Here is a 27,393-nt window from a genome sequence, read left to right as displayed (position 1 = left end):
AGCTACTCAGGAGGCTGAGGCTGAAGGATCACTTGAGCCTGGGCACTGGGAGGTCAAAGCTGCAGTGAGCTGTGATTGTGCCACTGCACTCCAGCCTGGGAGACAGATGGGGACCCTGTCTCAAAAAAAAAAAGACATAAGGTATAATAATCTTTATTACTTATATGTATGCCCATAAAATATAACATCAAGATACAAGACAAAAACATAAAACCATAAGACAAAATATACAAATCCAAAATTATAGTTGGAAGCCAACAGTTCACCTCTATCAATAATTAATAGGTCAATACAACAAAAAAATCACTAATGATATAGCTAAACTCAACAGCATCAATAATGTATTAGTCCGTTCTCATGCAGCTAATAAAGACATGCTTCAGGAAAGTTATAATCATGGCAGAAGGGGAAGCAAACACGTCCTTCTTCACATGGTGGCAGGAAGGAGAAGAACAAGTGCCCAGCAAAGAAGGAAGCCCCTTATAAAACCATCAGATCTCTATTTTTTTTTTTTTTTTTTTGAGACGGAGTCTCGCTGTCGCCCAGCCTGGAGTGCAGTGGCGCGATCTCGGCTCACTGCAAGCTCCGCCTCCCGGGTTCACGCCATTCTCCTGCCTCAGCCTCCCGAGTAGCTGGGACTACAGGCGCCCGCCACCTCGCTCGGTTAATTTTTTGTATTTTTAGTAGAGACGGGGTTTCACCGTGTTAGACAGGATGGTCTCGATCTCCTGACCTCGTGATCCTCCCACCTCCGCCTCCCAAAGTGCTGGGACTACAGGCGTGAGCCACCGCGCCTGGCCACCATCAGATCTCTTTAGAACTCACTCACTATCACCAGAACAGGATGGGGAAAACCACCCCCATGATTCAATTATCTCCACCAGGTCCCTTCCACAACAGGTGGGGATTATGGGAACTACAATTCAACATGAGATTTGGGTGGGGACACAGCCAAACTGTATCAATTAATCAACTGCATTTAATTGATATGTATTTATAGAATCCTTCATTCAACACCAGCAGAGTACACATTCCTCTCAAGCTCACATGAAAGATTCACCAAAGTAAACTACACTGGAAGCATAAAATATGACTTAACAAATTGAATAGAAATGCTATAAAGTATACTATCAAATCATATTAAACTAGAAATTGATAACCGAAAGATAGTTGAAAAGCTTCCAAAAGTAGAGATTTAATCTGAAGCTGAAATAGGTGAACCAATCTTTGCAAGGTGACAAGCCCAGAGAGAGATAATAAGGACCTAGAACGCAGACAAGTCTGACTCAAGTGTCACATCGTATCCTCCTGTCACCAGGGGCATCCCCCCATTCCCATCCTGCTCACTGAAGTGCTCAGTGACCACCCTCCCAGGAGACGACACATTGTGTGTCCCCTGTGTTCCTAAAGTGCATTTTGCTTTTCAGGTTCTTGCACCATCTCAGCGGGGTGGGTTTTCCTGTCCTTAGGAATAGTTTTCTCCCTTCACTATTCTGAGAGCATCCAGAAAACAGGAATCATTTCTGCCTTGTCCCCTCAATACCACCATCCAATTGGCTGATGAGCCAAGTGTCCCCAAGGAATGGAATCTGGGGTTGGGGAAGAAGAGCTGAGTGTCCCAGGGGATTAGAGCTTTTTTTTTTTTTTTTTTTGAGACTGGGTCTCACTCCAGTTGCCCAGGCCGGAGTGCAGTGGTGCGAATGCGGCTGACTGCAGCTTTGACCTCCCTGGCTCAGGTGATCCTCCCAACTCAGCCTCCCCAGGAGCTGGGACTAGAGGCACACACCACCACACCCGGTAGTTTTTTTGTATTTTTAGTAGAGACGGGGTTTCGCCATGTTGCCTAGGCTGGTCTCGAACTCCTGGACTCAAGGGGTCTGCCCGCCTCGGCTTCCCAAAGTGGTGGGATTACAGGCTTCCCAAAGTGGTGGGATTACAGGCGTGAGAGACTGTTCCTGGCCCAGGATTAGCTTTTTAAGGAGGGGAATACCAGGGGACTCCTCCCACCCCAGGGCACCCAGCTCCTCTCCTGGGAAGCCCCAACTCCACGCCTCAGGTTGTCCTCTGGGAGGAGTGACCCACCCTCCAAGAAACATGGCAGCTGTGGGCATCCTCGGTCAGCCCCAGGCAGTTCTGAAACCCAGGACCAGGATAAGATGGAGGGTGAGTTGAGGACACATCGCCCTGTAAAGTTTCCAAAGATAAACTTCAACCCAAAGACATTCTCAGAAGGTGTCCGTGCCTCGGGCAGATAAAAGGAGGAGAGGCATAAAGATTGTTTACAGCAGAGTGTCAGGTGGTTTTTCTCGGCTTCCTCAAATGTGAAATGTTCACAAACACAAATCTTTACAGAAGGAGCCATATTTTGCCCTCTAAAAAAAAAAAGCCCATTAAAATATTGAGTGTGGCCAGGCGCCATGGCTCACACCTGTAATCCCAGCACTTTAGGAGGCCTAGACGGGCGGATCACCTGAGGTCAGGAGTTCGAGACCAGCCTGGACAACATGGTGACAACCCCTTTCTACTAAAATACAAAAATTAGCCGGGCATGGCGGCACGCGCCTGTAGTCCCGGCTACTCGGGAGGCTGAGGCAAGAGAATTGCTTGAGCCCGCGAGGCGGAGGTTGCAGTGAGCCGAGATCGTGCCACTGCACTCCAGCCTGGGTAACAGAGTGAGACTCCGTCTCCACCAAAAAAAAAAAAAAAAAAAATTATATATATATATAGATAGATATAGATATAGATATAGATAGATATATATGAAAAACGTGTGAGGCCGGTTGCAGTGGCTCATGCCTGTAATCCCAGCACTTTGGGAGGCTGAGGAGGGTGGATCACCTGAGGTCAGGAGTTTGAGACCAGCCTGGCCAACACGGTGAAAACTCGTCTCTACTAAAAATTCAGGAGAATCGCTTGAACCCAGGAGGCGGAGGTTTCAGTGAGCCGAGATTGCGCCACTGCACTCCAGCCTGGGCGACAGAGCGAGACTCCGTCTCAAAAAAAAAAATACACACACACACACACACACACACACACACACACACACACACACACACGGCTGTGTTTGAAACAAAGCCTGGAGGACGAAGAGTTGACATTGTTGTGGTGAACTGAAGAGGAGGCCAGCTCTAAAACGCGGAGCGGGATCTGGAAATCCAGGGATTTGCTGGCAGCCCTAGGAGAAGCTGGGCCAGGGATCACAGTTGCGGATTTGAGACCCTGCTTCGCATATATCTGGATATCTCAGTAAAAACTCGAGCCCCTTGGAGACAAAGGAGGAACTGGGGACCCCACAGACTGCTGCTCCTTCCACATGAACCCCGCACCCGAGGCGGATTCTCCCCATGACCCTCCCGTGTCCCCCGCACAATCTGGGGAGACGCGGGGCTGCAGACACGGAGCTGCCAAGAGAGGGCTCCGGAGCCAGGGCCGTAGGTGCCGCGGCCGCAGTTGCCGCGCAGGGACCGGACAGGACGCCCGGAGTCCCGGCTGCAGGCCCAGCCCCACCCTGAGGCCGAGGGGACCGAGGACCGAGCTGCGCCAGGGCACTCGGGTCCTCAGACCCCAGAGACAACAGCTAGGAGGTCTGGGTCCCGCCACAGCCGGTTCCGGTCGGTTACAACCAGCCTTACCCCGTCTTGGGACACCCGGCCTCGGACACTCACCATTTCCCGGCTTCCGCGGTATCCCGGTTCCTACTTCCACCTCCGGCTGCCAGTACAGGTTCCAGCGCGACCGAGCAGGGAGCCGAGCGCAGGGGACAGAGAAGACGCCGCGGGCTTTTTCAACCTCGCATCCTCCAGCCTGCAGGGCGCCTGATTGACAGTTCTCACGGCCCCGCCCAGCGGCTCTGATTGGATAGTGCTCCAGGTCCCGCCCCCTGGACACTGAGTGACAGAATAAGTGATCTCCCAGAGCTGAGTGGAGCCAGATGAACAGGTTCCAGATACAGCTCTTGGCACGGGGCGCGGGGGGAGGGGGGGTTCCTCCCTGGGCAGTGACCTGACCCCTCCTAGGGAATATTTGCATTTAAGAAGAATTCCTGCCAGTAGTCTGCGAGCCCTTCCTGCTTCTTCCTCCTGGACTGGAGGATCAGGACTGGGGGGTCACAACTGTGTGCAGGGAATCCCAGACTCACTGTCCAGTGGAGCCATCCCCTGGCCTCGGAGCAGAAGGGGAGCCGAGGCCACACAGGCCACACTGCAGTAGGAGAGGGGGTCTGATGTCCTCCAGGGATCGGGAAGTTGGGATGAGGCTGCTGGCTGCATGGCCAAGCCTTTCTCCCACCTGATCTCTCAGTCTTTTTTTTTTTTTTTTTTTTTTTTGACGGAGTCTCGCACTGTCTCCAGGCTGGAGTGCAGTGGCGCGATCTCGGCTCCCTGCAACCTCCGCCTCCTGAGTTCAAGCGATTCTCGTGCCTCAGCCTCCTGAGTAGCTGGGATTACAGGTACGCGCCAACACACCCAACTAATTTTTGTATTTTTAGTAGAGACGGGGTTTCACTATGTTGGCCAGGATGTCTCAATCTCCTGACCTAATGATCCGCCCCCTTCGGCCTCCCAAAGTGCTGGGATTACAGGCGTGAGCCACCGTGCCCTGGAGTCTACTCTTTTCACCAAGAAAATAAAAACACACCAGCAATGGAATAAAATTGTTAAATGTGTGGAAAAACTGGAATTATATGGCAGCAATATTCTATAAAGGAATCAAAAGAGAAGAAAAGCAAAAACATGAACTAGCTCAGAGAAGCAGTTTTTCAGCCACAGTTCAGCAGGAGGTTAAACAGATTCTTGGGAGCCAGATTCTGACTGCTGAAACAGAGCCCCAGAACTGATCACAACCTGGTGATGAGGCCGGAACACTGAAGGATTTAACTCTAGGCTCTCAACATGCCTTCCTGTCCCCTCTGCATAGTGTGGCAACGCTCTCTCTCTCCTTCCAGACCTTCATTTTCTTTTGTTTTCTTTTTTTTTTCTTTTTTTTGAGACGGAGTCTCACTCTGTCGCCCAGGCTGGAGGGCAATAGCGCGGTCTCCGCTCACTGCAACCTCCGCCTTCCGAGTTCAAGGGATTCTCCCGCCTCAGCCTCCAGAGTAGCTGGGATTACAGGCACCCGCCATCATGTCTGGCTAATGTTGGTATTTTTGTAGAGACAAGGACACCGCACCCAGCCCCAGACCTTCATTTTCACCAGCAGGAAACTCACCTGGAGTCAGTTTAAGGTACTGACTGACATAAATTGTCAAATTCATAAACCTTTTCTCCATAAGGTAATCCAATGGGTCTCTGACCTTAACAGATTTTCTACATATATCAAATCACAGTCCGACTCCAGCTATTCTATGTGTAAACCAAAAATAAAATTCAAAGCCCACCCCTCTCTCCCAAACTGAAGGATTCCCCTCTCAGCTAAGGGCATCTCAAAGTAAACCTGAAAATCTAGAAATCTAGTTCAGGCCACGATGGAAAGCAGGGGTCAGACCTGTAGTCTCACCTTAGCACCTATAGTCCCAGTTACTTAGGAAGCTGAAGTAGGAGGATCACTTGAGCCAGGGAAGTCAAGGCTGCAGTGAGCTGTGATTGTGCCACTGCACTCCAGCCTGGGCGACAGTGTGAGACTCCGTCTCAAAAAAAAAAAAAAAAATCATAATAAGTGTGGATGAGGACATGGAGAAATGGGAATCCTTGTGCACTGCTGTAGAGAATGTAAAACATTGCAGCCCCTGTGTAAAACAGTGTAGCTGTTCCTAAAAAGGGTGAACTTAGAATTCCCCTGTGACCCAGCTATTCAACTCCTAGGTATATATCCTAAAAAATCAAAAGCACAACACACAGAGACACATGTATACCAATTTCTTAGCAGCCTTATTCAGAACAGCCAAAATATTATCGTGGAAAAAACCCACATGTTTATCAACATAAAAATGGATGAGCAAAGTGTGGTTTATCCCTACAATAGAATATTTTCAGGCACAAGAAAGCAATGAATTACTGACACATGTTTACACATACATGCAACTTGAAAACATTATGCTAAGTTGAATGAGCCAGAGACACAAGAATAAATATTATATGCTTTCACTTATATGAGGTGCCTGGAATAGTCAAATTCATAAAGGGATAAAGTAGAATAGAGATTATCAGGGCCTGTGAATAGAGGAGAATGTGGAGCTACATGTATGAGTATGAAAATTTAAGTTAAAAACATGGGCAGGGCTGGGTGTGGTGACACACACCTGTAATCCTGGCATTTTGGGTGGTTGAGGTGGGTGGATACCTGAAGTCAGGAGTTTGAGATCAGTCTGGCCAACATGGTGAAACCCCATCTCTACTAAAAATACAAAACAAAAATTAGCCAGGCATGGTGGTGGCCGCCTGTTATTCCAGCTACTTGGGAGGCTGAGGCAGGAGAATCACTTGAACCCAGGAGGCAGAGGTTGCAGTGAGCCAAGATCATGCCTCTGCACTCCAGCCTAGGTGACAGAGCAAGACTCCATACCACCATCCCCCACAAAAAAATTTAAGTTAAATAATAGCTGGGCATAGTGGCATGTGCCTGTAGTCCCAGCTACTAGGGTGGTTGAGGCAGGAGAATCACTTGAGCCCAGAATCACTTGGGGTTGCAGTGATGAGTGATTGAGCCACTGCATTCCAGCCTGGGTGACAGAGTGAGACCCTGTCTCAAAAATAAAAATACAAAAAAATTAAAAATAAAAGGCAGTTTTCTTTTCTTTTTTTTTTTTTTTTTTTTTTTTTTTCTTTTGAGAGAGTCTCACTCTGTTGCTCAGGCTGGATGGCGTGCAGTGGCACGATATCAGCTCACTGCAACCTCCACCTCCCGGGTTCAAGCGATTCTCCTGCCTTGGCCTCCCCAGTAGCTGGGATTATAGGCGCGTGCTACCATGCTGGGCTAATTTTTTGTATCTTTAGTAGAGATGGGATTTCACCATGTTGGCCAGGCTGGACTCAAACTCCTAACCTCAGGTGATCCGCCTGCCTCAGCCTCCCAAAGTGCTGGGATTGCAGGTGTGAGCCACCATGCCTGGCCCTGGCAGTTTTCATATCTCAAAAATTGAGTTAATTTTATACACAACCAGAATATCAGTCACACCTAACACTTACCGAATATCAATTGATAGAATGACATTAAAATGTCATTATTGTATAAATTTAAAAAAATTTCTTCTCCACACAAGGTCTCACCATGTTGCCCACGCTGAACTTGAAGTCTTGGCCTCCAGCAGTCTTCCCACCTCAGTCTCCAGAAATGCTAGGATTGGCCTGGCACGGTGGCTTACACCTGTAATCCCAGCACTTTGGGAGGCCAAGGCGTGTAGATCACGAGGTCAAGAGATCGAGGCCATCTTGACCAACATGGTGAAACCCTATCTCTACTAAAAATACAAAAATTAGCTGGGCGTGGTGGCACGAGCCTGTAATCCCAGCTACTCGGGAGGCTGAGGCAGGAGAATCACTTGAACCTGGGAGGCGGAAGTTGCCATGAGCCGAGATCATGCCACTGCACTCCAGCCCGGTGATAGAGTGAGACTCCGTCTTAAAAAAAAAAAAAAAAAAAAATGCTGGGATTACAGGCATGAGCCACCATCCACGGCCAAGACATTCATTTTATACCCCAGGACAAAAATACTCGAAGTGGAATGGAGGATGATATACTTTGAATGTATGTCCCCGACAAATCTCACATTGAATTGCAATCCCCAAGGTTGGAAGCGGGGCCTGGTGGGAGGTGTTTGGATCATGGGGGCAGATCTCTAATGAATGGCTTGGGCCATCCCCTTCGTGATAGGTGAGCTCTTCTTCTGAGTTCGCACAAGATCTGGTGGTTTGAAAGTACGTGGCACCTCCCCTCTACCTCTGTCTCTCTTGTTCCTATTTTGCCATGTGAGAGGCCTGCTCTGGCTTCACCTTCCACTGTAAGTAAAAACTCCGAGGCCTCTCCAGAACCGGAGCAGATGCCAGCACCATGCTTCCTATAAAGCTTGCAGAACCATGGGTTGATAAAACATTTCTTTATCAGTTATCCAGCCTCAGGTATTTTTATGGCAATGCAAGAAAAGCCTAATACAGAGGTAAAAAGGTATTCCATGCAAATAGTAATCAAAAGAGAACAAAAGTGGATATACCATTATCATACTTAACTAGACTTTAGGCAAAACCTATTTAAAAACAGAAAGCACACTATCTTTTGTGTGTGGGGGGGTACATAGTAGGTGCATATATTTATTGGGTACAAGAGATATTTTAATACAGGCATTAAATGTGTAATAACCATGTATTAGTCCATTTTCACACTGCTGATAAAGACATACCTGAGACTGGGAAGAAAAATATGTTGGCTGGGCGCGGTGGCTCACGCCCATAATCCCAACACTTTGGGAGGCTGAGGTGGGTGGATCTTGAGGTCAGGAGTTCAAGACCAGCCTGGCCAAGACGGTGAAACCCTGTCTCTACTAAAAATACAAAAATTAGCCAGGCATGGTAGCGCGAGCCTGGAGTCCCAGCTACTCAGGAGGCTGAGGCAGAAGAATTGCTTGAACCTGGGAGGCGGAGGTTGCAGTGAGCTGAGATCGTGCCACTGCACTCCAGCCTGGGTGACAGAGCGAGACTCCATCTCAGAAAAAAAAAAAAGAAGAAAAGAAAAAAAGAAAACGATATTTAATTGGACTTAACAGTTCCACATGGCTGGGGAGGCCTCAAAATCATGGCGGGAGGCAAAAGGCACTTCTTACCTGGCAGCGGCAAGAGAAAATGAGGAAAAAGCAAAAGCAGAAATCCCTGATAAACCCGTCTCATTACTATGAGAATAGCATGAGAAAGACCATCCCCCATGATTCAATTACCTACCTCTGGGTCCCTCCCACAACATGTGGGAACTCTGGGAGATATAATTCAAGCTGAGATCTGGGTGTGGACACAGCCAAACCATATCATTCTACCCCTGACCCCTCCAAATCTCATGTCCTCACATTTCAAAATCAATCATGCTTTCCCAACAGTCCCCCAAAGTCTTAACGCATTTCAGCATTAATCCCAAAGTCCATAGTCCAAAGTCTCATCTGAGACAAGGCAAGTCCCTCCCACCTATGAGCCTGTAAAATCCAAGGCAAGCTAGCTGATTCCTAGATACAGTGGGGGTACAGGTATTGGGCAAATGCAGCCATTCCAAAGGGGAGAAATTGGCCAAAACAAAGGAGTTACAGGACCCATGCAAGTCTGAAATCCAGCAGGGCAGTCAAATTTTAAAGCTCCAAAATGATCTCCTTTGACTCCAGGGCTCACATCCAGGTCACACTGAGGCAAGAGGTGGGTTTCCATGGTCTTGGGCACCTCTGCCTCTGTGGCTTTGCAGGTACAGCCTCCCTCCCGGCTGCTTTCACGGGCTGGTGTTGAGTGTCTGCAGCTTTTCCAGGTGCACAGTGCAATCTGTCAGTGGATCTACCATTCTGGGGTCTGGAGGATGGTAGCCCTCTTCTCACAGCTCCACTAGGCAGTGCCCCAGTAGAGACTCTGTAGCGGGGCTCTGTCCCCACATTTCCCTTCTGCACTGCCCTAGCAGAGGTTCTGCATGAGCACCCCACCTCTGCAGTAAACTTTTGCCTGGACATCCAAGTGTTTCCATACATCTTCTGAAATCTATGTGGAGGTTCCCAAACCTCAATCCTTGACTTCTTTGTACCACAGGCTCAACACCATGCGGAAACTGCCAAGGCTTGGGGCTTCAACCCTTTGAAGCCACAGCCCAAGCTGTATGTTTGCCCCTTTCAGTCATGGCTGGAGTGGCTGGGACACAGGGCACCAAGTCCCTACATTGCACACAGCACAGGGACCCTGGGCCCGGCCCCGTGAAACCACTTTTTCCTCCTGGGCCTCTGGGCCTGTGATGGGAAGGGCTGTGTGAAGGTGTCTGACATGGCCTGGAGACATTTTCCCCATGGTCTTGGGGATTAACATTTGGCTCCTTGCTACATATGCAAATTTCTGCAGCCAGATTGAATTTCTCCTCAAAAAATGGGTTTTTCTTTTCTACTGCATCATCAGGCTGCAAATTTTCCAAACCTTTATGCTCTGTTTCCCATTTAAAACAAATGCTTTTAACAGCACCCAAGTCAGCTAGTCACCTATTGAATGCTTTTCTGCTTAGAAATTTCTTCCTCTAGATACCCTAAATCATCTCTCTCAAGTTCAAAGTTCCACAAATCTCTAGGGCAGGGGCAAAATGCCACCAGTCTCTTTGCTTAAACATAACAAGGGTCACCTTTGCTCCAGTTCCCAACAAGTTCTTCACCTCCATCTGAGACCACCTCAGCCTGGATTTTCTTGTTCATATCACTATCAGTATTTTTGTCAAAGCCATTCAACACATCTGTAGGAGGTTCCAAACTTTCCCACATCTTCCTGCCTTCTGAGCTTTCCAAACTGTTCCAACCTCTGCCTGTTACCCAGTTCCAAAGTTGCTTCCACATTTTTGGGTATCTTTTCAGCAACAGCCCACTGCTGGTACCAATTTACTGTATTAGTCCATTTGCAAGCTGCTAATAAAGACATACCCAAAACTGGAAAGAAAAAGAAGTTTAATTGGACTTACAGTTTCACATGGCTGGGGAGGCCTCAGAATCATGGCGGGAGGCAAAAGGCACTTCTTACATGGTGGCGGCAAGAGAAAATGAGGAGGAAACAAAAGCAGAAACCCCAAATAAATCCATCAGGTCTTGTGAGACTTAGTCACTATTGTGAGAATAGCATGGGAAAGACCCGCCCCCATGATTCAATTACCTTCCCCTGGGTCCCTCCCACAACACATGGGAATTCTGGAAGACAGAATTCAAGTTGAGATTTGGGTGGGGACACAGCCAAGCCATATCAAATCACATTAGGATAAATCAGGTATTCATCACCTCAAGCATTTATTGTTTCCTTTCATTACGAACAATCCAATTATACCCCTTTATTTTTAAATGTATAATAAATTACTGTTGACTGTAGTCACCATGTGTGCTATGAAATGCTAGATCTTATTTATTCTAAGTATAATTTTCTACCCATTAACCACCCCTACTTTCCTGCCTCCTCCACTATCCTTCCTTGCCTCTGGTAACCATTCTTCTGCTCTTTTTCTCTATGAGTTCAATTGTTTTAATTTTTAGCTCCCAGAAATTAGTGAGAGCATGTGAAGTTTGCCTTTCTGTGCCTGGCTTATTTTACTTAACATAATGACTTCTAGTTCCATGCATGATGTCGCACATGACGGGATCTCATTCTTTTTCATGGCTGAATAGTACTCCACTGTGTATATGTACCACATTTTCTTTTTTTTTTTTGAGACGGAGTCTCACTCTGTCACCCAGGCTGGACTGCAGTGGTGCGATCTCGGCTCACTGCAAACTCCGCCTCCCGGGTTCATGCCATTCTCCTGCCTCAGCCTCCTGAGTAGCTGGGACTGCAGGCACCCACCACCACGCCTGGCTAATTTTTTTTGTATTTTTAGTAGAGATGGGGTTTCACCGTGTTAGCCAGGATGGTCTCAATCTCCTGACCTTGTGATCCGCCTGCCTCGGCTTCCCAAAGTGCTGGGATTACAGGTGTGAGCCACCGTGCCCAGCCAATATGTACCACATTTTCTTTATCCATTCATCTTTTGATGAACACTTAGGCTGCTTCTGAATCTTGGCTATTGTGAATAGTGCCGCAATAAACATCAGAGTGCAGATATCTCTTCGATATGCTGATTTCCTTTCTTTTTAGAATATACCTAGCAATGTGATTGCTGGATCATAGGTAATTCTAATTCCAGATTTTTGAGGAGCCTTCAAACTGTTCTCCACAGTGGCTTACTATTTTACATTGCCACTAACAGTGTACAAGGGTCTCTTTTTTTCACATCCTTGCCATCATTTGTTATTACCTCTCTTTGGGATAAAAGCCATTTTAATTGGGGTGAGATGATACGGTATTGTTGTCTTTTCACTTCTCTGATGATGTTGAGCACCTTTTCATATATCTGATTTTCATTTTTATGTCTTTTTTTGAGAAATGTCTATTCAGATATTTTGCCCATGTTTAATTTGAATTATTAGATTTTTTTCCTATTGAGGTATTTGAGCTCCCCATATATTGTTTATTAATCCCTTGTCAGGTGGATCATTTGCAAATATTTTCTTCCATTTTGTGGGTTGTCTCTTCACTTTGTTGACTGTGACTGTTCCTTTTGCTGTACAGAAGTTTTTGTTTGTTTGTTTGTTTGTTTTTTTCTAAGACAGGGATTTGCTCTGTCTCTCAGGCTGGAGTGCAGTGGTGCAATCTTGACTCGCTGCATCCCTGACCTCCTGGGCTCAAGTGATTCTCCCACCTCAGCCTCCCAAGTAGCTGGGACTACAGGTGCACACCACCACACCTGGCTAATCTTTTGTATTTTTTGTAGAGATGGGATTTTGCCATGTTGCCCAGGCTTGTCTTGAACTCCTGGGCTCAGCCTCCGAAAGTGCTGGGATTACAGGCATGAGCTACTGCGTCTGGCCTATTCTTCCTTCTCCTTTCCTCCAGCAGCAGGAATCTCTCCCCATAGCCACCACAGGTAGAAATGTGCTGGGTCACACCTGAAGCCAGTACAGCTCTAAGTCTTACCTAAGGCCCATACAAGTACTGCCTGGCTACCCCTGCTGATCACACAGGGCCCAGGGGTTCAGAAGGTGATGAATTCTGCCAGGACCGGGTTCTTTTCAAGGCAGTATGTTCCCTTCTGGCCCAGGGTGTATCTAGAAATGTCCAGGAGCTAGGGCCTGAAATAGAGGCCTCACGAGTCTGCCTGGTGCCCTGTTGCTGAGCTTGCATCCAAGTTGCAATATAAGTCCTCTTTACTCTCCCCTTTCTTCTCAAGTAGAAGGAAGTAGTCTCTCCCTGAGCTGCTGGCTGTACTGCCTGGGGCCAGGAGAGTGGTGGCACAAGTATTCCCTTTGCCACCCCAGCTAGTGTCTCACTAGGTCGTGTGCACTCCAAGTCCACTGGCTCCAAGCCCACCCAACACCAAGACTTACACAGGAATTGCAATCCTTGTGACCCTGACTACCTTTCAAGTTTCTTTAGGACACCAGAACATTTTAGCCCATGGTGACAGGGCTTGCCAGAACTCAGGTTCTGGCAATTGGGATGGACAATTCGACTCTGGCTAAGGCTGATCTAAACGCTCCTCCCATGGGCACTGGCTGAGTTCTGCTCCATATTGCTTTCTGCTAATGACAGGGCAGCACTGAGTTCCAATGCAAAGTCCCACAATCACCGTGCTCTCCCTCTCCCAAGCTTACAGATTCTCTCTCTGTGCCATGTGGCTTCTGCAAGAGGATGGGAAAGTGGTAGCACAGGCAATTCAAGGCTGCTTTCCCACCCTTTTCCGTGCCTCTTTACTTAATATAAGACCAGGTACTGTGATTGCATAGCTGATGTTTGGTTCTTCTTCTTCTCCTCCTCCTCCTTCTTCTTCTTCTTTCTTTTTCTTCTTCTTCTTCTTCTCTTTTTTGATACGGAGTCTCAGTCTGTCACCCAGGCTGGAGTTCAGTGGCACGATCTCAGCTCACTGCAACCTCCACCTCCCGGGTTCAAGCGATTGTCCTGCCTCAGCCTCCTGAGTAGCTGGGACTACAGGTGCACACCACCATGCCCGGCTAATTTGTGTATTTTTTACTAGAGACGCTGTTTCACCATATTGGCCAAGCTGGTCTTGAACTCCTGACCTCGTGATCTGCCTGCCTCAGCCTCCCAAACTGCTGGGATTATAGGTGTGAGCCACCGCGCCCGGCCTAAGTTACTTTTTTGTGTGGATAGCTGTTCAATTTGGTGTTCTTGTTGGAGGAACAATCACTGGAGGGTTCTATTTGTCCATCTTGCTCCGCCTGCTTCTGTATCACTTTTGACCATGGTTTTATCTATATGGTAGGTAAAAGATCCAGGCGGGCACGATGGCTCATGCCTGTAATCCCAGCACTTTGGGAGGCTGAGGCAGGAGGATCACCTGAGGTCAGGAGTTCGAGACCAGCCTCTACATGGAGAAACTCCATCTCTACTAAAAATACAAAATTAGCCAGGCATGGTGATGCATGCCTGTAATCCCAGCTACTCCTTGGGAGGCTGAGGCAGGAGAATTGCTTGAACCCGGGAGCGGAGATTGCAGTCAGCCAAGATCGCGCCATTGTATTCCAGCCTGGGCAACAAGAGCGAAACTCCGTCTCAAAAAATAAATAAATAAATAAAAAAGAAAAGAAACTCAGGGAGACAGTAAGTGAAAGGAAAAAATAAAATAACTGCTGCTCACATTTGAAATTATTAAGTTCTTTTCAATAAAATTTCATGCTGTAGTAAATGAACTGGATATAATTTTTTGGTACAGGAATGAATTCACAAATTTTTCCTTGAAAATAAAAATGTTTTCAACCTAAGGTCATTTATCCTAAAAATTGTCCTTTTTGACTTTGCTTTATTAAAAACTGCAAATATAAAACATCTCAGGTGTGGTTACTCATGCCTGTAATCCTAGCACTATGGGGGGCCGAGATGGGAGGATCGCTTAATGCCAGGAGTTCGAGACCAGCCTGGTCAACATAGTAAGACTCCATCTCTATTTTTTTTTAAATGTATATCTAAAAAGGCAATTTTCACATCTCAAGAATGGAAGCATTTCTGAGGCCGGCACAGTGGCTCATACCTGTAATCCCAGCACTTTGGGAGGCCAAAGCAGGCAGATCATTTGGGGTCTGGAATTTGAGACCAGCCTGGCCAACATGGTGAAACCTCATCTCTACCAAAAATTCAAAAATTAGTCAGGCATGGTGGCACACGCCTATAATTCCAGCTACTCAGGAGGCTGAGGCACGAGAATCGCTTGAACCTGGTGGGTGGAGGTTGCAGTGAGTCGAGATCATGCCACTGCACTCCAGCCTGGGTGATAGAGCGAGACTCTGTTTAAAAAAAAAAAGGCCGGGCATGGTGGCTCACACCTGTAAGTAATCCCAGCACTTTGGGAGGCCAAGGCGGGCGGATCACGAGGTCTGGAGATCGACACCATCCTGGCTAACATGGTGAAACCCTGTCTCTACTAAAAATACAAAAATTTAGCCAGGTGTGATGGTGGGCGCCTGTAGTCCCAGCTACTCGGAAGGCTGAGGCAGGAGAATGGCGTGAACCCAGGAGGCGGAGCTTGCAGTGAGCCGAGATCGCGCCACTGCACTCCAGCCTGGGCGACAGAGCGAGACTCCGTCTCAAAAAAAAAAAAGGAAAAAAAGGCTGAGCGCAGTAGCTCATGCCTGTAATCCCAGTGCTTTGGGAAGCTGAGGCGAGCGGATCACGAGGTCAAGAGATGGAGATCATCCTGGCCAACACGGTGAAACCCCGTCTCTACTAAAAATACAAAAATTAGCTGCGTGTGGTGGCGCATGCCTGTAATCCCAGCTACTTGAGAGGCTGTGGCAGGAGAATCGTTTGAACCCAGGAGGCAGAGGTTGCAGTGAGCTGAGATCACGCCACTGCACTCCAGCCTGGGCAACAAGAGCGAAAGTCCATCTCAAAAAAAAAATAAAATAAAGAAAAAAAATTGAAGCATTTCTTATAACCAGAATACCACAGTCACACCTACTAATTTCCTAATATTAGCTGACAGCATGACACTGGAATCTCATAAATTATATAAACAATTTAAAATTTATTTTGTAGAGACACAGTCTGACTATATTGCCCAGGCTGGTCTTGAAGTCTTGGCCTCAAGGGATTCTGCTGCCTTGGCCTTCCATTGCATATGGAAACACAAAGTGGAAATGTACTCCATTTACCCATTTAACGTAGAAGACAACATAACCTTAAAAATATGTGTGACATTCCCTATCCGTAGCTCTGTCTGCAGCCAGAGTGAAGAATGAGTCCTAGATTGCCAAAATAACTGTTAATTCTAAACTGTTGAAACTTACAAACTGCAGCGTTGCTTTTCTTTTTTCTTTTTTTTTTTTTTTTGAGACATAATTTCCCTTTTTTTGCCTAGGCTGGAGTGCAATGGCGTGATCACAGCTCACCGCAACCTCCACCTCCAGAGTCCAAGCGATTCTCCTGCCACAGCCTCCCAAGTAGTGGGGATTACAGGCGTACGCCACCACACCTGGCTAATTTTGTATTTTTAGTAGAGGCGGGGTTTCTCCATGATGGTCAGCGCACGGAGCCAAAGACCCCTGGGACAGGACAAACTCAGCATTCCGGAGGAGCCTATATAATCAAACAGCAAACTGTTTATCATGAATGCACGTTGTGGGAAAACTCACACTGCCCTGCCACCAAAAGGTTTGCTGAGGGACATCACTCCCTGGCACTGGCCTCCTTGAAGTTATCTGCTGAGAAAATTAGTGCCTATTGTCCAAAGGATGCAGTCTCACAAGCGTGCTGTGAACCAAACAGAACCAAACGGCCAACTGACAATTACCCGACAATCACTCCCGCTTTTCTCGCTATCTCTTTTGCCTAATAAATACAGAGGGCTGTGTAAAGCTCGGGGCCCTTGTCCACTAGAGGCAAGGTGCCGCCCCCACCCCTTCTTCCAAATATACTCTTTCGTCTCTTGTCTTTTATTCCCACGTTCGACCCCCTTTGTTCAGTCTCCCTAGGTCCGTGCGAGTTACATAATGGCACCCCAAACAGCGACAGGATCGGGAGCTCTATAAGTGGCACTCGAACAGGCGACAGTCCGAACACGGGACTACGAGGACGTGAACGAAGAAGGTCTGCTGGAGCAGAGGAACTGAAATTGACAAGATGCACGGGGACTCCAGGACGAGCCTGCGTATATAACAGTGCCCTAAAGACGTACTGGGGGCAGTGCTTTAAAGAAGTACTGGGAAGGGGAAGTTTTCTGAATCAGGGTAACAAGGGGAAAAATTTGTCTACTGAAGAAAAACCTTATGTGCACTTGCTTAAAGTTCTGTTGAGACAGTCTGGAGCTCAGGTTAATTCGCAGGCACTAACTAACCTCCTGCAGAAGCCACAAACGGTTATTAACGCATCACCCATGGTTTCCACAGACAGACACTCTTTATGTGGAAAATTGGGACAGAGCAGAAGAAGGATTAAAACAGGCTCATCAAAAAGGTTTTAAAGTTGATTCTTCAGTTTTCTCCACTTGGAGTTTAGTTCATACTGTACCTCTGCCATTATCTCCTTATTATTCTGCGGGACAGCAGGCTGAGTCTAAAAATCTGAAAGAATCTGTTGTCCCACCCACAGCGCCAACTGAAAATAAAAAACAGGTGAGGGAGGATAAAAATTGGCCTATATCGCCTCCTCCAATTGCTGAAACATCTGTACCGCTTCCTTCAGTAGCAGAAATAGAGACCCCAATAATTTTACACTGTGCTGCCATAGCTGGAGAGCCCTTTAGGATCTTGCGCTTTTCCTATTTCCGTAAGGCCCGATTCAAATAATCCACAGCAGTTTATTCATGAACACACCCCACTAGAATTTAAGTTGTTGAAGGAATTAAAAACTAGTATGGTCAATAATGGAGTACAAAGCCCATGGTTCCCGGAAGAAGGAACGCTAGGCTTAGAACTCTGGGAACGAGTGGGGAGAAATCTTAAACAACATCAGGTGCAAAGGCGTCAGGTCCCAGTAAAATCTTTAACGTTATGGGCTTTAATTAGAGCAGTCCTGGCTCAGTTACACACAGAAGAACCTAAAAAGAGGAAGGAGGAAAAAACGTCACCTGCCTTATCACCTTCTCTTCCCTCAGCCCCAATATCACTGGGCCAAAATAACAAGGAGGAAACAGAGGTCTTACCTAAGCCTCCTCCTCCAATAGATAGGAAAAAGGACAGATGATACGCTACAGCTATCAATCCCTGTCTTAAGCAGGCAGCATTAGAAGGAGAGCTCTTAACCTGCTCAGTAATGCAAAATCGGCAAGGCAAGCACGTGTATGTCTATAAAAAGATAAGAAAGGCCGGGCGCAATGGCTCATGCCTGTAATCCCAGCACTTTGGGAGGCCAAGGCGGGCAGATGACCTGAGGTCGGGAGTTCGAAACCAGCCTGAGCAACATGGAGAAACCCTGTCTCTACTAAAAATACAAAATTAGCCGGGCGTGGTGGCCCGTGCCTGCAATCCCAGCTACTGGGGAGGCTGAGGCAGGAGAATCGCTTGAACCTGGAAGGCGGAGGTTGCGGTGAGCTGAGATCGCGCCATTGCACTCCAGCCTGGGCAACAAGAGCAAATACTCCGTCTCAAAAAAAAAAAAAGAAAAAAGGCATTAGAAGCCGAAACCGCGCGACCAAGGAAGCGGTGGGCAGAAGAAAAGGCTCAGCAGCAGAAAAGCTCGCGGCGACCAAGCCGACAAGGTCCGCCCAGGCGGGCAGCATGACCCACCCCCGGCAAAGGAGGGAGGGAGCCGCGCAGACACAGGCAAAACCTGAGGAAGTACAATGCGGCCGCCGCCCAGGACCTGCACCGCAGCCCTCTGGCTCTGTGGGCAGCCCATAGCAAAATTTCATGTGTTACGTACGTCCCAGACTATGATTCTCTGCTAAGATTTAAGTAAAACGTAAGAATTTGAAAAACCTCTTTTCTAATAATGGCCACTGTTATCTCTCTCGTACCCCTGACGTAGCTTTCCAAATTCAATTTAAGTAAAACAGTAACCTCTGAAGGCAAAGAGATTACAGAGGGCCCACGAATTAGTTAATGAGTAATTAAAAGCTAGGCATGTAAAACCACACATTATCCTTTAAAGGAGAACTTTAAACCTAATTAAATGATATTTGTTAAATTAGAAGGTAAAAATGTTGTGTCCTTCTCAGAAAGTGAAGAAAAGTTAACTGTAGTGAAAACTTATGCATGAATGACGGTCTTACCCACTGATTACAGATAGTGTGATTTGTACTTGCTAAAAGAGTCCTAAATTGAGTTCCCCAGCCAGTGAGTCGCTGTTTTCAAGACTGCCAGATTAAAGTCCATAAACTTGGTCAGCCGGAAAACTCAATGACAAGATTTAAGCTATTCCACCCGTGGCTTTAAGCACATGATCAAAGTATATCATTTAAGTCTCTGCTTCCAGAGATGCGTTCAGATTTTTTTAAACTTATTACTTATTTCAGCTAGCAATCTTAATGATTAATGCAGTCCCAATGCTAAGTTATGACCCTGATGATCATCAGGATTCGTTTAAGTAAAAGGCAATTCGAAGCGGTATTGCACTCCCCCATACCTAATGCTTTAACACTGTTACTGATGGGTCTGGTAAACACGGAAAAGCCTCAGGCTAGTAGAGACCACATAATTCAATCACTCGATCTGAGTTTACTAGCACTTAGAGAGCTAAGGTCACTCTGTTTATTTATTTTTTATTTTTTTTGAGACGGAGTCTCGCTCTGTCACTCAGTCTGGAGTGCAGTGGTGCGATCTCCGCTTACTGCAAGCTCCGCCTCCCGGGTTCACACCATTCTCCTGCCTCAGCCTCCTAAGTAGCTGGGACTACAGGCGCCCGCCACCTCACCCGGCTAATTTTTTGTATTTTTAGTAGAGACGGGGTTTCACTGTGTTAGCCAGGATGGTCTCAATCTTCTGACCTTGTGATCCGCTCGCCTCGGCCTCCCAAAGTGCTGGGATTACAGGCGTGAGCCACCACGCCCGGCCTATCAGGTTACTCTGTTTATTTATTAAGAACTTTTACAACTTTAAGCTCGCTCTGGACTTTGCAGCCTTATGTTGCAAATATAGCCATCAATTTACGGGGTCGAGACTTACTTACAGCATGGGATAGGAGACTTACAAATGAAAACTTTGATAACCCAGGATTTAAAATGCTGAAGAACATAGGATATCTGAGTGAAAAAGGTTTAGGGAAATTTCTACAATGAAATCCTAACCCGATATCAGTAACTGGAAAAACATATAGAAAAGGGCTAGGACACCAGGATTTCTGATGGGGGTCATTGATATTTGATATTTCTCCTTTGCCCACTGCCTTACCATTAGAATGGCTCAGTGACAAACCTGCGTGGGTGGATCAATGCCCCTAACACAAAAGAAGCTAGATGAACTTCATCTGTTGGTAAAAGAGCAATTGAACGCAGGACATATAGAAAAGTCAGTTAGCAGGCCGGGCACGGTGGCTCACGCCTGTAATCCCAGCACTTTGGGAGGCCGAGGCAGGCGGATCACGAGGTCAGGAGATCGAGACCATCCTGGCTAACACGGTGAAACCCCGTCTCTACTAAAAATACAAAAAAAATAGCCGGGCGTGGTGGCGGGTGCCTGTAGTCCCAGCTACTCGGGAGGCTGAGGCAGGAGAATGGTGTGAACCCGGGAGGCAGACCTTTACTCCAGCCTGGGCAACAGAGCGAGACTCTGTCTCAAAAAAAAAAAAAAAGAAAAGAAAAGTCAGTTAGCCCCTGGAATTCTCCAGTATTTGTTATTCCAAAAAGGTCCCAAAACAATAATGACCTCTGGGGTTTCAGCTCAACACTCAGAGCTAATTGCAGTCATTCAGGTTTTTACAGCTCACAGCTTCAGATCCTATCAACATTGTCTGTGATTCAGCTTATGTTGTAAATGTAGCCAGTCACATAGAAACTGCTACAGTTAAAAGTACACTAGACCCAGAACTACTTAATTTATTTCACTTATTCTCATATGCTGCATGCTACATGCCAAACAGGTGAGACAGCTGGTCATGTATGGTGACATCGTCTGTCATCATTTGCTCATATGGGAATACCTAAACAATTAAAAACTAACACTTATACTGGCCATGCTTTTCATATAGTAAAAAAACATATAGTAAAAAAAAAAAAAAAAACATATAGAAAAGGGCTAGGACACCAGGATTTCTGACAGCTTTGGGCTATAACCCATAAAATAGAAATAAATTCCTTATAATCCTAGAGGACAAGGCATTATAGAATGGGCACATCAAACATTACAACGCATGTTGAAAAAACAAAAAGGGGGTATAGGAGGCCAACTACCACCTCAATCAAGACTACATTTAGCCTTATTTACTTTAAATTTTTGACTCCTGGTCCAGATGGTAAGACTCCAGCAGAAAGACATTGGCAAGTGTTAGACGAAAAGAGGAAAGTTTATCTGAAAGTGTTATGGAAATCCCTGGAAGAAGGGCAATGGAAAAGTCCAGTGGATTTACTGACTTGGGGAAGAGGGTATGCTTGTGTTTCTACAGGAGATGGACAAACCGTGTGGGTGCCCTCAAGGTGCGTGCGACCATGGAACAGGAGATGGGAGGAACCCAGGGTGGCCAACCATGGGCCTGGTCCCTCCAGTAAGAGCCATGAGCCAGCTGAGCCTGAGTGCAAAGATAGAGAGAAGGCCTAACAGAGTCACGACACAGTTCTAATGCTACGTTTTCTGTAAAATTGGATGGACCGCCAATCGGATAATGAGAGCTGCTCAGCCTGGCCTTACATTCTTTCAATTAATACATAAACAAAAAGGGGGATATGCAGGGAGCTGAAGGCCCGTGGGACGTGACCAACTCAGCATTCCGCTGGAGTCTATATGGGATCAAACAGCAAACTGTTTATCATGAATGCAGGATGTGGGCAAACTCACTGCCCTGCCACCAAAAGGTTTGCTGAGGGACAACACTCCCTGGCACTGGGCACCTTGAAGTTATCTACTGAGAAAATTAGTGCGTTTTGTCCAAAGGATGCAGTCTCACAAGCCTGCTGTGAACCAAACGGCCAACTGACAATTACCCGACAATCACCTCCGCTTTTCTTGCTATTTCTTTTGCCTAATAAATACGGAGGGCTGTGTAAAGCTCAGGGCCCTTGTCCACTAGAGGCAAGGTGCCCCCCAATCCTTCTTCCAAATATACTCTTTTGTCTCGTCTTTTATTCCTGCGTTTGCTCCCCTTTGTTCAGTCCAATAGGTCCAAGGCAGGTCAGGCTTGTCTTGGACTCCTGACCTCAGGTGATCTGCCTGCCTCAGCCTCCCAAAGTGCTGGGATTAGAGGCGTGAGCCACTGTGCCTGGCCAGCATTGCTTTTCTAATCAGATGAAGAACAGTGTATGCTATAAATACAGCATCAGGACTCAGACAGAAAGTCACATCACTGCCTTCCAAAAGCGGTGGCCTTCTGGTTTATGAACACTCTTTGAGCCTGTGCTATAATGTCCTCTCTGGGGTGTTTGTGAAGCATCAAGATACTCCCACAGTCAAGGCCAATAATCAGGCTCAGCTGTATCCTGTTCATCTCCCTCACCCTGTGCTTCCAAGGTCCCCTACCTTCACTGGCCATCCCAACACAGCACCTGCATCCTGGGGAAAATCACATTTGGAGTCATGTTCATGGTGGGGTTTCTACTCTGTGGCCCACACTATCACTGTGGGTGTTGCCTTCGAGGGAGGAGTCAGTGGTTGGATTCAGTAGCACCTAACTCTGTATTGCCCTCTCTAATCCAAATGACTGTAGAATCTGACAGGCAATGACTCCACCCTTCACTCATGTGAATACATTATCTGGGGCTGAATATGCCATCTCCACATACAGTCATGGTTTGGTTGCTGATTTACTCTATCCCGTGATACCTGGGCTTTTGACACTGAGAAGTTTCAACAGGAATTTTCTCAACAAGAGCTTGCTGGACACCTTCAATGAAGTGATTGGATTGTTCCATGGAAGTGTACAGACAAAAAGCTGACTTTTGCATGTTGGTTTTTACTCTGTAGTGCTGGCATAAGAGGCCTATTGATAAATTAGAAGCAAAAGCATATATGCCAGGAACAGTGGTTCATACCTATAATCCATTCCAGCACTTTAGGAGGCTGATGCGGCCAGATCACCTGAAGTCAGGAGTTTGAGATCAGCCTGGCCAACATGGTGAAACCCTGTCTGTACTAAAAATATGAAAAAAATTAGCCAGGTGTGACGGTGGGCACCTGTAATCCCAGCTACTCAGGAGGCTGAGGCAGGAGAATCACTTGAACCCGGGAAGCAGAGGTTGCAGTGAGTTAAGATTGCGCCACTGCACTCCAGCCTGGGTGATAAGAGTGAAACTCTGTCTAAAAAAACAAAAACACACACAAAAAAACAAAAGCATATTATCGGAGCAAGAAAGGCTTGGTTGGAATATTGATGCTGACTTTGTTCCTTCCTAGGCTTGCATTCCAAAAATTTGCATAGATATATTAGTCTCATTAGACTCATAAAGGAGCTTTTTAAAAGTATTATACAGCTTGCTAAGAAGTAAATTTACATATTTTAACTGAGGTACATAATGGAAAACAGTGTCCAGTACATCACAGGAAATACTTCAGTGTTCAGAGAATAAGTAAGGCAAAAACTGGTCCACAAGTCCAGGAGCCAGCCTCCCCTCACTGCAAGGCCAAGTCTTACGCTGTTGGAGAGAAACATGTCAGACACCAGCAATGTGAGACCATGCTCCTACGTGGCTATGATGAATCAAGACAAAAAAAGGGCATTCTGTAACCATGTCTTTAAAACTGGTGAAAGACAGCATGCTCCAAATCATAAACATGACCAAAATTCCCCTCTTCTCACTAATATGACTGAGTGGTATTTCTCATGAATTACGTTTACCTCCACTCCATTCCTTTTCCCTTCTGGATAAGAACAATTATGATTACCAAGTTTAGAATTAAGTTTACCTCATCACTGCATCAAATACAGAGAATCATCTTGCTTCCCTGAATAGAAATCAATCAATCTGGCCAGGCACGGTGACTCATGCCTGTAATCCCAGCACTTTGGGAGGCCGAGGCAGGTGGATCACGAGGTCAGGAGTTCGAGACCAGCCCGACCAACATGGTGAAACCCCGTCACTACTAAAAGTACAAAAATTAGCCGGGTGTGGTGGTGCGCACCTGAAATCCCAGCTACTCTGGAGGCTGAGGCAGGAGAATTGCTTGAACCTGGGAGGTGGAGGTTGCAGTGAGTTGAGATCGCACCACTGCACTCCAGCCTGGGCAACAGAGCAAGACTCTATATCAAAAAAAAAATCAACCAACCTATAACAAGCACAAAACCTGTAAGAAATTCTTCTGAGCACCCTCTTACTGATACATCACACAGTCCTTTATGGTTTGTGGTCATGATTATTATTACAATTTATTATACCCTCTTTGACAACAGGTATGGTCTCTGCAGTCTTTAGCAAGAGAGCGCACAAAACAGCATGACTTAACTTTTGGTATTATGAGTAGATGAGAAATTACTTGAAGATAAAAGTTGAAACTAAGCATGAAAAGTAAAATTTACACGAGGAGGAAAAAATTCCTTACGTTGTATGCACATGGTTAACGCTGACTTCACAGTGTCTTAACAATTTGCCAAAATTATAAACTTGATGTAATCCAAGACTGAAGACAGTTAATAAACTGCTTTGAAGAAACATGTACAGAAGTCTTGTTTGAATAAAAAATACGTATTAGTCACGTATAATCAAACAACTGAAAATGAACTGAGGCATTACATTGAGCTATGAGTAACAGGAAACACTTGAAATTTCCTGATAGAGGAAAGTGCTTATTCTCACATCAAAGTCCTGGATGAGGCCAGTCACTGCACAGTACAGCAGAAGAACAAGCTCCCCTCTGGTTGGTTTTGACAGCAGCATAGTGGCTATAAGGCTGAATCAAGAATACAGTCACTACTAGTATGAACAAAGGTGATTACTACACAAATTAGACCTTATGCCAATTCAGTCTACAGACTAAGGGAGTCAGAGCATCACAGAATATTCCCAACCAGGACAGTCTGAATTAGTTGCCTAGTACACACATAATAATGTCTGAAGGAAAACCAAAGTGTGGATGGATATTCAACGTGGGGCTTCTGGAGACCTGTGTGGAAACATATCACCTCCAAGAAAATTAAAGTTAAGTCGTTTTGAGGATACCCTTGATTGGCAACCCAAAGAAGCAGGAAAATGGGATGGAAGCAGGTGTCCATACAGCCTGTATTCACATGGCTGTCTCCCTGTATGGTGCTTCCAAACCATGACTAATGCCTTCTTAACTTACTTCCAAATCTCATGTAAGATCGGTTACTGGTGAATTGTATCATGGAATCACAAATGGAATGGATTCTGGGAAATCTAGTTCCTAACCTACCAGCACTGACGTAACACAATCCAGAGATCTAACTCCAACTCTAGGTTTTACTGTCCTATCACAAGTCTCTCGTAATTTAAAGCCAATTATCTTACAGGGTCTTTCTCCACTGTGAATCCTTTCATGTAGTTGAAAGAAATAGAAAGGACTGAAGGCTTTCCCGAATTTCTTACTTTCATGGGGTTTCTCTATGTGACTCCTTTCATGCTCATGAAAGAACTGGAACAACTGAAGGGTTAGGGCTAGGGTTCTCATAGGGTTTCTCTCCAGTATGAATTTTTTCATGTACTCGAAAGTAAGTGGATCGACTGAAGGCTTTCCCACATTGCTTACATTCATAGGGTTTCTCTCCAGTGTGAGTTCTTTCATGGATTCGGAAGTAACTGGAACGACTGAAGGCTTTCCCACATTTTGTACATTTATAGGGTTTCTCTCCAGTGTGAATTCTTTCATGTTTTCGAAACGAACTGGAACAACTGAAGGCTTTCCCACATTGCTTACAATCATAGGGTTTCTCTCCAGTGTGGGTCCTTTCATGGATTCGAAATGAACTGGGGAAATCAAAGGCTTTCCCACACACCTTACATTTATAAGGTCCGTTGCCAGTGTGCTTTATCATGTGTCTTCGAACACTTGCAAGACAAGTCAAAGCCTTCCCGCATTCCTTACATTCAAAAAGTTTCTCTCCGGTGTGAGTCCTTTCGTGACTTCGAACAGAACTGGCGCACCTAAAGGCTTTACCGCACTGTTTACATTCATAGGGTTTCTCTCCTGTGTGAGTTCGTTCATGGATTCGAATGTACTTGGAACAACTGAAAGCTTTCCCACACTGCTTGCATTCATAAGGTTTATCTCCAGTGTGAGTCCTTTCATGTATTCTAATGTAACTGGAACAACTGAAGGCTTTCCCACATTGCTTGCATTCATAAGGTTTCTCTCCAGTGTGACTTCTTTCATGTATACGAAATAAACTGGGATAATCAAAGGCTTTCCCACACACCTTACATTTGTAAGGTACACCTCCCCTATGCGTTAACATGTGTCTTCGAATACTTACAAGAGAAATAAAGGTTTCTCCACATTCCTTACAATCATAGGGCTTTCCTCCGGGATGAGTCCTTTCACGTACTGGAAAAGAGCGATGATAACTCAAGGCTCGTCCACACTGGTTACGTGTATATGACTTCTTTCCATATTCCTCATATTCATTTGGTTCACGTCCAGTGTGATCTCTGATGTGCCTATTAAGGGATGAAGGACCCATGCCAACTTCTCCATGCACACTGCTTTCACATGGTTTTACTCCAGGAGTTTTCTTGTTCAGAAAACCATCTGGAATCTGGCTGAAGGTTTCTTCACCTTGACTACCTTCTTTACTTTCACAGAGTCTCTCTGGAATATGACTTGTCAGAAAAATGAGAAGTACATTATTAATGTTTTGTTTATAAATGATTTTATATTTATTAATAGGTATTAGACTTATATATACGTTTTTTTAAATACAGAGACAGAATCGCACTATGTTGCCCAGGCATGAACCCTGAACTCCAAGGCTCAAGGGATCCTCTCACCTCTGCCTCCCAAAGTGCTGGGATTACAGGTGTGAGCCACCACGCCCGGCCTTGGACTCACATTTTTAACATTACCAGGGAAAGTGTACACTTTATGCCTGTCTCAATTGTTTGAACATGAATGGACTAAATGGTCTGCAATAGATCACAACCATACCTATTATCAAAAAATGATATTCATGGCCAGGCACAGTAGCTTATGCCTGTAATTCCAGCACTTTGGGAGGCCAAGACAGGAGGATCACCTGAGGTCAGGAGTTCAAGACCAGCCTGACCAACATGGAGAAACCCTGTCTCTACTAAAAATACAAAAAAAAAAAAAAAAAAAATTAGCCAGGCGTGGTGGAGCATGCCTGTAATCCCAGCTACTCGGGAGACTGAGGCAGGAGAATTGCTTGAACCCAGGAGGCAGAGGTGCAGTGAGCCAAGATCATGCCATTGCACTCCAGCCTGGGCAACAAGAGCGAAACTCTGTAAGATGGGACGGGATGGGACGGGACAAGACAAAGACGAGACAAAGACAAGACAAGACAAGAAAATGATATTCACGGCCAGGTATGGTGGCTCACATCTGTAATCCCAGCACTTTGGGAGGCTGAGGCAGGTGGATCACCTGAGATCAGGAGTTTAAGACCAACCTGGCCAACAGGGTGAAACCCCATCTCTACTAAAAATACAAAAAATTAGTCAGGT

General features: G+C 46.1%; 2 protein-coding genes across 3 annotated transcripts in view; both read right to left on the bottom strand.

Moving 5' to 3' along the window:
• LOC129461100 (zinc finger protein 627-like) overlaps window positions 1–25,483 on the bottom strand; it is a 67,346-nt gene extending 41,863 nt beyond the window's left edge. The window contains exon 1 of the mRNA XM_055239968.2: window positions 25,463–25,483. The gene's annotated coding sequence lies outside the window, so the exon portion shown is untranslated. The remainder of the gene's footprint in view (window positions 1–25,462) is intronic.
• ZNF627 (zinc finger protein 627) overlaps window positions 15,983–27,393 on the bottom strand; it is a 35,148-nt gene continuing 23,737 nt past the window's right edge. For both annotated transcript variants that reach the window (XM_055239965.2, XM_063616117.1), the window contains one exon: window positions 15,983–26,532. In XM_055239965.2, coding sequence (XP_055095940.1) covers window positions 25,338–26,532 — 1,195 coding nt within the window. In that variant the 3' untranslated portion in view covers window positions 15,983–25,337. The remainder of the gene's footprint in view (window positions 26,533–27,393) is intronic.

Source organism: Symphalangus syndactylus, chromosome 13 (genome assembly GCF_028878055.3).
Source record: "Symphalangus syndactylus isolate Jambi chromosome 13, NHGRI_mSymSyn1-v2.1_pri, whole genome shotgun sequence".
NCBI classification, from domain to species: domain Eukaryota; kingdom Metazoa; phylum Chordata; class Mammalia; order Primates; family Hylobatidae; genus Symphalangus; species Symphalangus syndactylus.
This window is presented reverse-complemented; position numbering and strand designations above follow the sequence as displayed.